Source organism: Podarcis bocagei (assembly GCF_964188305.1).
Source record: "Podarcis bocagei genome assembly, chromosome: 1".
Lineage (NCBI taxonomy): Eukaryota > Metazoa > Chordata > Lepidosauria > Squamata > Lacertidae > Podarcis > Podarcis bocagei.
The window spans coordinates 82,246,511-82,259,673 of record NC_138125.1 but is presented as its reverse complement, the minus strand read 5'-3'; the positions used below and the strand labels follow the sequence as shown (position 1 = coordinate 82,259,673).

At 43.3% G+C, this 13,163-nt stretch overlaps 1 protein-coding gene across 7 annotated transcripts in view; it reads left to right on the top strand.

Annotated features, from left to right (window-relative positions):
- RIC8A (RIC8 guanine nucleotide exchange factor A) overlaps window positions 1-13,163 on the top strand; it is a 23,817-nt gene extending 10,654 nt beyond the window's left edge. For all 7 annotated transcript variants that reach the window (XM_081212416.1, XM_081212410.1, XM_081212415.1 and 4 more), the window contains 8 exons: window positions 1,799-2,413; window positions 3,831-3,925; window positions 4,627-4,777; window positions 5,488-5,583; window positions 5,928-6,072; window positions 7,875-8,019; window positions 9,161-9,280; window positions 11,891-13,163. In XM_081212416.1, coding sequence (XP_081068542.1) covers window positions 1,922-2,413; window positions 3,831-3,925; window positions 4,627-4,777; window positions 5,488-5,583; window positions 5,928-6,072; window positions 7,875-8,019; window positions 9,161-9,280; window positions 11,891-12,026 — 1,380 coding nt within the window. In that variant the 5' untranslated portion in view covers window positions 1,799-1,921 and the 3' untranslated portion in view covers window positions 12,027-13,163. The remainder of the gene's footprint in view (window positions 1-1,798; window positions 2,414-3,830; window positions 3,926-4,626; window positions 4,778-5,487; window positions 5,584-5,927; window positions 6,073-7,874; window positions 8,020-9,160; window positions 9,281-11,890) is intronic.

The window sequence follows — 13,163 nt, the reverse complement described above, 5'->3', positions numbered from 1 at the left end:
TATAACCAATCTTATTAATACTATTATGATAGATGGGTAAATATTTGATTATTAAATATTTATTTAACTATTTTAGATAATAAAAAGTACCGTTGCTGTTTTTAACTGGCAGTTTTATTGACATGTTTTTTACCTGCTTGCTTTATAGGTATTTTATGTGCATGGGATTATTTTATGTTGTATTTTTATTTTACTTGATATTGGGCAACTTGGGCGTCATTATGTGGAAAGGCATGATATAAATTTAATAAATAGGGTCATACATTGGCAGGCACATTTTCAGTAGGTGCACCAGCTAGTATAATTTTATCTGTTCAAGGAAGCTTCCTTGAGTTTTACTGCATAGCCAAATTGCAGAAAGAAAAGGGGGATCATCCAAGATGTAACTGCATACAGTGACTATGCAGATATCTTTATTGCATTCACTTTCAGGGCAGAAAGCTACTGTGACTTGTTCTCTTCTCCCACCCCACAGCTGTTTTCAGTTTCTCTTCTCTGGATTTGAACTCTGACAGAAATAAGCCACCAGTCTTTGAGGAGAACAATAGTTCTTTCCATAAGCAGTCCTGTTCACTAGCATCAGTTAAAAAGGCATTTAAACAAGTGCTGATAATGCTCCAAAAATAGATACACCTCTGTACCTTTACTGAATTTGGATTAAATTGACCCATAGCCTGCTTCGGAAAGGGACGCAGGTGGCGCTGTGGGTTAAACTACAGAGCCTAGGGCTTGCCGATCAGAAGGTCGGTTGTTAGAATCCCTCGTGACGGGTTGAGCTCCTGTTGCTCGGTCCCTGCTCCTGCCAACCTAGCAGTTCGAAAGCATGAAAGTGCAAGTAGATAAATAGGTACCACTCTGGCAGGAAGGTGAACGGCATTTCCGTGTGCTGCTTTGGTTCGCAAGAAGCGGCTTAGTCATGCTGGCCACATGACCCGGAAGCTGTACGCCAGCTCCCTGAGCCAGTAAAGCAAGATGAGCGCTGCAACCCCAGAGTCGTCCACGAATGGACCTAATGGTCAGGGGTCCCTTTACCTTACCTGTTGCAGAATAAAAGGATACAAAGAGAAGACGAGAGAGAGAAAGAGAGGAAACCTATGAAACTACAAATGTGCCTATTTTTAAATACTGTATCTGTTTTCACTGAAGGTCCACCATGGCACTACTCCACTCACTTTTGCATCATTTTGCTGCTTTATTGTGGCCTGCAGAAAGCAAAGAACTACATATCACTAAAACCAATGAGGGTGTGTGTATAGAAAGTGGAATCCTCTTAAGGATCATTTTTAAACCTGCTTTTTTAAACTTGCTCATTAATAACCTAGAGTTAGAATGTTGCCACCAACGCCAGAGGTTTTGAGAGGAGTCCCAAAGGCATATCTGCAAATTGCAGGGAACTTGTCATTAAAATTGCAAATGCAGTTGCTGCTGCTGCTGTTTTTATTATTAAATTTTTAACCTGCCCAATATAAGCAAGTGTAGAGCAGTGCACATTTAGGCAAAAAAAGCCTCATTTATTTTAACTATATTTAAAAATTATAAACTGTTCTACAGTCAAATAATAAGTGGTACAGTATATTAACATGTGTCACAGATGTACTAATGGGGTCCAAACTGGCAGTGACTGACCAAGATGGATATGGCCCGAGGCACTGGATGGGTTGTGCAGGTTTGAGGTACAACGTAGCTCGTTGAACCTGTGCAATCCACTAGCGCAGACATAATTTTCTTTCTTCACATAGACGTTTATTGCTTCACTATTCGTTTTCTTCTCCCACCCGCCACCTCTGTAATTCTTCAGAAACTGGCTGCGCTTCTGATCAAGTTTCTGGAGAGGGTGCTGCAGCCATCCTGCCAGGTCACCTGTTTGGAAAGCATACGGATCCTGTCCCGAGACAAAAGCTGCCTTGGCCCTTTCACAACCATGGAAGGCCTGAAGACGCTGGCCAGGCACGCGGGGATTGATTACGCAGAAGAGCAGATTCTGGAGGTTCCAGACCTTGAAGTGATCCTGGAGGCACTGAAGTGTCTCTGCAACATTGTCTTCAGCAGTCCCCGGGCTCAGGAGCTGACCTCCGAAGCCCGGTTCGTGGTGGGCCTCACAGACCGCATCAAACTCTACAACGAGAGAAACCTCCCGCACGATATAAAGTTCTTTGACTTGCGCCTTCTCTTCTTGCTGACGGCATTGAGGGTGGACATCCGGCAGCAGCTTGCGCAGGAACTCCGGGGTATCGGTCTGATGACAGATACCTTGGAACTGACCCTGGGAGTCAAGTGGCTAGACCCTCACGAGGTAGCTGCTGAAGGGAACCCTTCTGCTCCTTTACCTCGGCAGGAGGTGGAGCGTGCCATGGAGATCCTGAAAGTGCTCTTCAATATCACATTTGACACCAGCAAGAGGGAGGTAGATGAGGTAAGACACTCAGAGCTTTTGGTAGCTCAATTTTGTGATGTATTTCTGTTTTTATGTATCTGTTTCTTTCATCCATGATTCCTGTGCTTATAGACACCATTTAAGAAAGGAAGGGGGCAGGTTGCCTGACTTAGTTCACCCCACCCCCCTGCATTTCTGACTTGTTTTGTGGGAGCGCCTACTACATATTTGGTCAATTCTGCTCATGCCCACTGGCTGACTCTTGTTATAAACAGGCCTATTTATCAACATAGAAAAGCACAAATTCCTGCACACTCGAAGCCAATAAAAAAGAAAGGCTAAATGAATGAAAACATTCATTTCTAAAATTATGTTATGTTTGCTTCCACAGACCTGTTCTAAAACATGGTAAAATCAGATATATTACAATCTGGTGGAATCTATTTTTCAGCAATGCATGACAACTCAAGAAAGAAAGCCTAGCATTGTGGGTGTTGAGGTGTAAGCAGCAGTGTTGGCAAGGTACTGCCAGTGTCTGTTTACTAACTAAATCGGGATGAAAACCTACCAGATCAAGCTATTTAAAATATCCAGAGTCTCTCTCACTTTCTGGATTAGTAATGAACTGTGAGCTCAGGGAGACCTGTGAAGGATATAATTTCTGGGTGTCTAGTTTATACTATTTATTTATTTCATCCAAATTATACTGCTCAATTGTAGAAATCCTCAACAAAATTACTTTGGGTTTTATGTATTCTGCTCTGATATTTTATGATGTGAGTTTATAAACCTTTAAAAATATAAATAAATGAAACATGAAGCAGCAGAAGAGAGGGTAAAGTGTGGCAGAAGAAATATAGATACCTCTGTAGGGAAACAATATTTGCATCTGGAGTTCTGCATTAAGAAAATATTCCAGATTCAGCAACCAGACAATCCAAATTCCATGACTGGATATTTTTTTTAAAAAAAAATTGGAATTTGCCGTGTTTGTGTATGTATGAATTAATTTAATTTAACCGTTATATTCTTGCTGCCTAATTTAATTGTTGTTTTGCATAATTTTACATTGTGGGGAAAGAGAAGGAAGAATGCAGCTTAGACAAAATTGTGGGAGCATAATCAAGACACCCAGAGAGAAGGCTAAGGGGTCAAGAGAAGAAAGAAATGCTGAATGAAGGAGTCTCGTACTACTTCATTCAGCCCTACTTTGGTTACTATGCCCACATTTCTCCACAAAATGGTGCCAGGAACTCTGTTAAGGGCTGTATTCTGAGCAGGGTAATTCAGCTACACACATTTTTAGTTTCCTTGGGCACAGTTTTTCTTTGGACTAGAATTACATTCCATTTTGAGAACGTACTGTAAAGCGTAGCTTTTTGCTGCCAACAGACTGTGCACAAGAGAGATGTGTTCCTTTCTCATAATCAGGCTTTTCATTGTGTTTTGGGGCCAGGAAGATGCTGCTCTGTACCGACGCTTGGGTGCCCTCCTCCGTCACTGCCTGATGATTTCAGCAGATGGTGAAGATCGGACAGAAGAATTTCACAGGTGATTATCCTGGTGAAAAACTTGGATTGGCTGGGGGAACAAAAAACATTATCATGACCGCCATACAGCTTGAGTAGTCAAGAATCTGGGGGTCAGGTCTATTTGACACAGTTAGTACCTAAGAACTTTAGTTGCTGATACCGATTGATATAGTGCTACCTGCACTTCCATACGGGGGGGGCAGCGTGCCGCACCAGGTACTGTTTGGGGAATGGGTGCCATCGTGACTGCCTCCCAGGACACGCAACCCTGGGATGTGCACCATGCCCCCGCAGGCGACGCGCCACGCCCCTGGGACGTGCACCAGCCACGCCCACGCCTGTTCTCCGCTCCGGGGGCTGCCACATGTTGCTTCGCCACTGGCTACTGGTTGTTGTTGTTGATGATGATATAGTACATGGCACTTTATAAAGAATTAGTTTGATATAATCTAAAAATGGACATCAGAAAACATCAAAGGAAGGGAAGAGAAAATTGAGGCAGTACATGGGAGAAGTAAATGCTATTGTTAAATGTTCTCAGGAGTGTTTATAGTCTTGCCACGATGCCAAGGAAAGGATAGTTTTGGGTCTTGTTCCCGTGGTGCTTGAAAATGGAAATTAACTAGATCTTTGTCAGGTTTTAAACAACAAAACAAAATGGCTCCTTGTTGATGTGGAGGCTACTTCCTTTGCATATTTTGTCTTGCACTGCATGTTCAGCCACACAGTCAACCTTCTGGGCAATCTGCCTCTCAAGTGTCTGGATGTCCTGCTGGCCCCCAAGGTGCATCCGGGCTCGCTTGAATATATGGGAGTCAACATGGATGCTGTGAATGTTCTGCTGGATTTCCTTGACCGACGTCTTGACAGGGTGGGTGAAAAGTTCCTCATTGCCTCACACCCACATTTACTTCAGATTCTTTTCATGCAGCCAATGAAATACACTGTAATATTTCTTAGAGAGGAAGGGGGGAACTACAGAGTGTTACAGGTTTTGGTGGGTACCCTGAATTTCTTATACCATAAAGTTTCATCTGAGAAAAGGGATGAGTTATAAGGTATATCTACTCCATGGGTGGAGCCAGGATTTTTTTTTGGGGGGGGGGGAGACTTTATGTTGGGGGGGGGAAGAACAGATATATCTTCGATGCAATTGGTCAGTTAAGTATTTCTATTTATTTATTTATTTATTTACTTGATTGGGGAGGGCAGCTGCCCCCCCACCTCTCTGGCTATGCCTATGATCTACTCCAGGCATCCCCAACCTGCGGCCCTCCAGATGTTTTGGCCTACAGCTCCCATGATCCCTAGCTAACAGGACTAGTGGTCAGGAATGATGGGAATTGTAGTCCAAAACATCTGGATGGGCCAAAGGTTGGGGGTGCCTGATCTACTCTGATGATTTATTATTATGTTGCCTGCAGCTGAGCTGCCATTTACCTGCTCTGTTTCAGAGAAAGGAAACTAATGTTTTTAGATCCTTCCATAAAAAAAATGTACTCTGATGTATTTTTTCCCTACATGGGAAACAACATGGCTGTGATTATTATTATTACCTTCTTTTTGTGGGCTCTTCTATAGGGTCACAAGCTTAAGGAGAGCCTGACCCCTGTGCTGAACTTGCTGACTGAGAGTGCTCGAGCCCATCGGCAGACCAGGAAATTCCTTAAAGCTAAGGTACCGTATTTAAATTACGTAGGATCCTAAGCAATAATGCTTCCATTGATCCAGCAAAAATGTAAGGCAAGCCCCACCCGTGCCATCATTCTGGAAATATATACTGCAGAAAGACTGAAATTGTTTCCCAAGATTGTGTGTGATCCTATTGTTTTGAAAAATGCCTTGAAGTTGTGTGCTCCCTTGCTATATGAGTGTGAGTGGTCATGTGTCTGCCTAATGTAAAAGTTGCAAAAGTCACCATGATGGTTTCTGCAAAGATGTAGTGGCACTTTTGGAGCAATATTTACCAACGTAATAGGAAGGCCTTTTAAAATAACTCTTCCCTTTCCAACGGATTGCAGGTACTCCCTCCACTGCGGGATGTGAAAAATAGACCGGAGGTGGGGAACTTGTTGAGAAATAAGCTTGTGCGCCTCATGACTCACATTGACACTGATGTCAAGCACTGTGCTGCGGAATTCCTCTTTGTTCTCTGCAAGGAGAGTGGTGTGTGCCTTTCCATGTTCTATTTCACCTAGTGAAGGTTGTCTTGTAACATTGTATGTCTGACATTGTATGTTACAATGTCTTGTAACATTGACTGTCTGAAAAAGCAATTGAGTGAATAGACTGATCCATCCAACTTCATATCTGCTGAAAGATTCAAAGCACTGGGGTAGACAGGCAGAATATGTTTTAATGGTGTCTTGGCTGCTAAGAGCTGAGGCAATTCACTTAAGAGTCATAAGGCAAAATTGCATATTGCCTGGGTAAGGATGGAATGAAACAGAACCAAATAATTCACCCTAAACATTCACTGACTAGAGATACACTTAGGAAAGAAAAATATTCATTGTAAAAAGGGAGGAATTCCAAACTTAAGCTTTGATAGCCACATACTTACATATTCTCTCTCAAGTTCAATCAAAGGGCCTCGCTTCACAATTAAATACAGTGGTGCCTCGCAAGACGAAATTAATTCGTTCCGCAAGTTTTTTTCTTCTTGCGAGTTTTTCGTCTTGCGAAGCACGGTTTCCCATAGGAATGCATTGAAAATCAATTAATGCGTTCCTATGGAAACCGCTTGCCAGGCTGGCGGTGCGGAGAAGGGCTTTTCTCCCCACCGCAAGCCTTCAGGACAGGTACGGGAACAGAGGGGAAGGGGCGCAGCGCTTCTCCTCTGTTCCCGGGGCTTGCGGTGGGAGGAGGGTTTTTCCTCCCCACCGCCAACATTCAGAACAGCATTCTGAATGTTGGCGGTGGGAAGGAAAACCCTCCTCCCACCGCAAGTCTTCAGGACAGCCATCCGAAGGCTGGCGTGGGGAGAAGGGCTTTCCGCCCCACCGCCAGCCTTCGGAGGAGCCTTCCGAAGGCTGGCGCGGGGAGAAGGGCTTTCCGCCCCACCGCCAGCCTTCGGAGGAGCCTTCCGAAGGCTGGCGTGGGGAGAAGGGCTTTTCTCCCCACCGCCAGCCTTCGGAGGAGCCTTCCAAAGACTGGCGTGGGGAGAAGGGCTTTCCGCCCCACCGCCAGCCTTCGGAGGAGCCTTCCGAAGGCTGGCGCGGGGAGAAGGGCTTTCCGCCCCACCGCCAGCCTTCGGAGGAGCCTTCCGAAGGCTGGCGCGGGGAGAAGGGCTTTCCGCCCCACCGCCAGCCTTCGGAGGAGGTCCGAGGACAGTGGGGAAGAAGCGCTGCGCTTCCCCGCTGTCCCGGAGATTTCCCTATGGGCTTTCGTCTTGCGAAGGAAGCCCATAGGGAAATTCGTTTTGCGAAGCGCCTCCAAAACGGAAAACCCTTTCGTCTAGCGGGTTTTCCGTCTTGCGAGGCGTTCGTCTTGCGGGGCACCACTGTAACTCTTTTTGCTGAATGTTAGGACAACGGCAACAGTTTTCCATATTTTTCCTTTGCAAAGTGACTGTTTCCCTCCAAATACATGCGCCAGCCCATAGATGCCTACAACCAGTCCCATATGACATTTCACACATTTCTTCTAGTGTGGATATTATATTTGCTTGAGGTAAAAGTAATACAAATATATTTAACGGTCAAAGAAGCTGGGTTCCCTGCTGCTACAGGGGTAAGGGGATTCCCTGGGCCTGTACGGCAGGCGGAGAGTGAGAGGCAAAAGAGGTGAAGTGAAGCAGCTCTGAATGTGACTTACAGACTTGAGAGGCTTGCAAGAAATCATTTCCTTGAAAGGTGGTCCGATAAGCAAGGGTCGGTTTTATGATCATTTGAATTCAGCAGTCTTTTCCAGATTGTTTTTGTAGCAGCAGAAGAATATGACCCTTTTGCCTTTATTTTCTTCAACAGTGTCACGGTTTGTGAAGTACACGGGTTATGGGAATGCTGCGGGGCTCCTGGCAGCCCGAGGCCTCATGACAGGAGGTCGGACAGAAGGAGAATACTCTGAGGATGAAGACACTGATACAGAGGAATACAAGGAGGCAAAACCCAAGTATGGACCCCCTTGTATGCATTGCTTCCTTAAGTATTGCCCTTTCTTCTACTTTTGGCACAAGTCCTTTTCTTGTTAACTTTTCCTCACTCAACCCATTACTCATTTTTTTCTTTCCAACGTTCTTATTGGCATGATGTTCATTTCCCTGTGTTTAATGCTGTAGTTATCTGCTTCCATGCCTAATGACCTTATTCACTGTCTGCCACATCTTCACAGTTGTATGTCTAGACCAACAGCTTTCCCCTATAATCTGCTGCAGAGCATCACAAACCTTTTGTTTTGAACTCCATTTATAGGTGGCTGTATGTACGAAAGCTTTTATGTCATGAAAGAGGTTCTGACTCCTCCCCACTCCCATTTATCTTGGTAGCTTTCTCTCTTCCTATCCCTTGTCCCATCTCTCCCATCCCCTTCATTAGCAGATGATTCTCCCTTCTATTCCAAATATATACAGAATATCCATCATTCATGATTAAATCCATCTTGCGGATTTCTTTGGTTAACTGTTTTATTAGCACAAACTTCACAATCCCATGTCCATTTTCTTTCCTTCTGCTACCCCTTCCCATTTTCCCCTGCTCATCATTTATACTGTGATACATGTGAATGCATTTGCACATATAGAAAATTTATTAAAGTAGGGACTATTGAAATTAAGAGGAGGGAGAAGTGAACACTACTGGGAAAGGGGTGAAGATTAGAACCTGGACAATGAGAGGGATAAGATTGAATTGAACTGAGTAAAGAGTGCTATTCTGGACACTTTGGGGATAGAGACACAAAAGCACCTTGTATTCTCATGTTAAAGGTATATGTCTGTAATAGGCATGTGAATTATAGCACTAGATTGCTGGGCTGCTAACCTCCTCTTCCCTTGCTTCCACAATAACCAGTCCAAATGGGGATCAAAACTGGCATGCATGTCAGTAGGTGGATTGCCACTTGCCCTAGCAAGAATCCTGTGCCATTTTCAATTTTTTAGTAGTATTTGGTCTTAGGTAGCATGTAGTGTTGAAGAATGTTTGCTACATCTCTGGTACAGTCAACAGTCATTATGCCAGTGGTCAATATATCTGCCTTTTAAATGAACATGCTCTGCCTTCTTTCTGTGTGTTGTTGTTTTGACTGACTCGTACAGCATTAACCCTATAACGGGACGTGTGGAGGAAAAGCTTCCCAACCCAATGGAGGGAATGACAGATGAGCAGAAAGAGGTTGAAGCAATGAAACTGGTGAACATGTTTGACAAACTTTCAAGGTACCATGAGAAGATTTATCGGGAAGTGGGTCAGCAGTTTGAAGAGCAGGCTAAAAGAGGTCAACCAGTTAAAATCGAAGGTTCTGAAATTCCAAGCTCATGGTGACTTCAAACGAATAATTTCTGAATTGTTGACCTACATTTGACCTCTTTTATCCTCCAAATCATTGGACTGTCTTAGATTGTGAGCTCCTAGGAAAGAGGACTATTAACATCAAGAAAGGCCATTGAAAACAGCCATGAGCCTGTTTGGTAGCACAGGATATCAATATGATTTTGTCCATTAAGCCATTATGTGTTAACAGTCACTGAATGGGAATGAAGTGGAACCAATTGAAAGAATCAAAGGAGTGAAGTACTGCCCTGCCATCAGTGGTGGCTGATGGGGTAGCATTGCTCTCTTGGCTTCTCAATGTTGTGCATCACTGTGAGTTACTAAGAGGTGGAGGGAGGGCATGGCAGCAGGGAGCTCAGCACAGTGTGGGTGCCAATCCATGCACTGTGTCAAGCTCCCTGTTGCCTTTCCCTCCTCTCTCATGGTAACCAACAGCTACACTGGATCTCCATCATTTGGTGACAGTAGGGCTTTACTCATTGGCTTCAAATGTGGTTGCTGGAATGAAATAGTGTGCATCTCATTTAAAAAAAAACATTTAGACTGTTTTGTAACTGCTAGTGGACTAGGAGAATTATATTGAACTTTTGGCAAGCAACAGGAAGGCAATGACAGGTGACCATACCAAAAGGGTGCTGGTATTCTGGCCTTTTGACTACTGGAACTAGAGTAGCAGGGCTTGGAAAATGTTGACCATGTATCATTAAGTTTCTTCCTCAACAGTGAGGATTGGAAATATTTGTTATAATATTAAAGCAGAAATTTTCTAGAATCCTGAGGGGGAAGTGGAACCCAAAAACAGTGCTCTAGGTTCATCTGTGCTGGAAAATGAACACCTTGGATAAACTGGGTGTAATGACTGGGAATAATGGAAATCTGCACCCTGGGGGATTGCACACCACTTACCTACAGTATACATTTGAATGTCATCTCCACAAAGTTCATTCTGCAGGCTATGTAGTGATAACTCTAGCTAGCTGCTAGTAGGAAGTACTATTGCAAAGGCAGATGGCAGCTAATGCCACCCATTCTCCTTCCCAGCAGGCATTCACTCTACAGTAGTTGTTCATACATCATTTAAGAGTACTGCGGGCAGGAGTCCAGGATCTACCTAAGGAGTTCAAATGACATCTTGCTGAGCAGCCGCCAGTCTTTTTATGCAGATGCCCCATGTTTCCAGTGTGCATTAGACAGACAGAAATGCTAGTCTGAGCATTTCATTAATGGTATTTCCACTACAATGTCACTTTCTTTTGCTGCTGACATGGCCTAATCAGAAGGACCCCTGAGGCATTTTCCAGCTAGATTAGCGGAGAAAGATTTTGGAGCAATCACTTCCTGGGTTTCCAGTGTAATTTTAGCATTGTTACAAACTTGCATTTGGACCTTAACTTCTCTGAAAATCACACCCTTATACTTTTCCAGGATGTATGTCATGAAGGTTCAGAAAGGCTGATAATTAGCATTTGGTGCATGGCTAATGTGCCCTTTAACTAGCGATGAAGCCAAAAATAGAGCTCCAGTGCACCGTAAAATGAAGGAAAAGCCTTCATTAGCAAGCTAGTCTCCACATTTCCCACTGAGTTTCAAACAAAAAAATATTTTTCCTTTCAGTGGAAATGGTTCATCATATAAAATGATTTCAGTCAGAATGTAGGCAGTTCTGTTCAGGTTTCTGAGCATGAAAAACTGCTTTCTGGCCAAATATGGAGATTACATCCTCTCTACCCAAGAAATCTAAACAACACTCTTAGATTTGACACACTGATTATACAGTATTTCATTTACATTTGATTAAATGGGATTAAGAAATCTACATTCTGATTGGATTCATTTGTTGTTGCTTAGTAGTTTCTCCTGAAGAATATTTATGACTGAAAAATGTTTTTCATATTTGGAATCCACTGACCAAGTTCCCTTGATGGACTAAAAGGGCCTAGGAGATAGAAAAGCAGTGGAAAAGTCATTCCACTTGATCCTTAAAGGTAGCTCAGTGACTGAGCACATGCTTTGCCAATGGCACCAGATTCAGTTCCTACAATCTCCAATCTTAGGTGCCTGAAAAGAAATCTGCCTCACAACCTGATGATCTGTAGATTGTTGGGTTACTGTAGATTGTCATATAAAACCATTAGTAATTGAATCTCATCCGAAAGCTTCAAATTCTCTTCTAGAAATGTTAATAGAGCAACATATGTAGTTGAGCAAATAGCATTTGTCCATGGTGTGAATATTTATATTCTGGATGTGAGCAAAGCAGTGCCAGCACATGTACCAGATGCCAAACTGAGGGAGGGTTGGGGCTGTTTTTACTGGTGGTGGTATGTATGGCTATTTTATACTATTTCTGCTAGGATCAACAAATGAATTACATTTCTCAAAGTGGGCATACTACTGGTCTGTCCTTAATGTAGGCTTCCCCTTGATGGTTTCTCTAAGAATGTTATCATGAGGAGCCCCTCTCTTGACTGTGCTATTTCTCCTTTCCATTGCAGACAACGAGTCATCCAACCAATGGGGGTCAATCCAGATGGCAATTTAACCTCTCTCAATGTAACCTCCTTGGAGGATGCTGTCCATCAGATATCTGAGGAGAGGTTATCATCTGACTCTGACTTGGAATTGGACTGAAAAAACATTTCCTGTTCCTCAAAAACCTATGGACCCTCTATTCTCTCTCTGTAACAGGTGCTGTATCAGGAGACCAGTCCTAAGAAAGGACTTCCCGTGGGATGGATCTCCACCGCCCAGAGTGGTATAACATCTGTTTCTTCTCTAGCTCTATAACACTCCTACCTTAGAGAGCTCTTTACAGCTTAGCTCTTTTGATCTGTTTTCCCTCTGTGTCCACAAGATTATCACACTCCGATTCCAAGGATTTTTGAGCAGAAATTTCATGGAGGGAAGGGCAATCTCTTATTATATCAAGGTTTAGTAGCACTTAAGGGTGCTGTGAGTGCACTGCAGAGTTACTTATATGGGACTAAAATGTGATACACACAGGTGATATATATGTGTGTGTGTGTGTGCGTGCATTGATACTTGTGCAATGCACATAATGCAGCAACCATACAGCGTGGTGGTGGTTAGAACACACGATATTCTTGGCAAATGTAAATGTCTATTTGCATACACGACTGGGGCATATTATAGAAATGTGTGAACAATGAGAAGCCTGCATTTTTTTTTTACATGTGAAATGCAAGAAAGCATACTCCTGGAGGCATATAAGTGCAATGTGTGTGGCAATCAGTCACATTTTTAGGCAGTTCCTTTAAGACACATTACATGTGTATGGAAACATGCAGGTAAGGAAACGTGCATTGTTGAAATAGTATGTATATGTGCAGTATGTGTCCATTATCTGAGATAATGTGCAAACCTCTTGAGATATCCTTTGCTCACAGCAACGTTAATGTTTGCGTTTGCTGATAATTTGGGGCCAGGAGGCCTCTAATCCCCACTATAACCTTGACACCATGTTCCTCTTTCTGCCTTGTTTAGTTTCTGGACTACTCTCACTCTCTGTGCTCTTCAGACAAAAGGCGGTGACCAATTGCTTAACCGCACTCTAAATCTGCTTCAGTTCCCCTCTATCCACAGCACTCTGCATTCACCCTGTTATGTACCTTCATCCTGATCATAAGCTTTTCTGTTTTAAAAAAGCAGCCCCCATCTCCTACTTTGTTTCCAACTTTGCCAACAGTTTCTGAACTTAGCACAAATATAAAGATTTTCACTAGAATAAATGAAGCCTTCAGATAACAA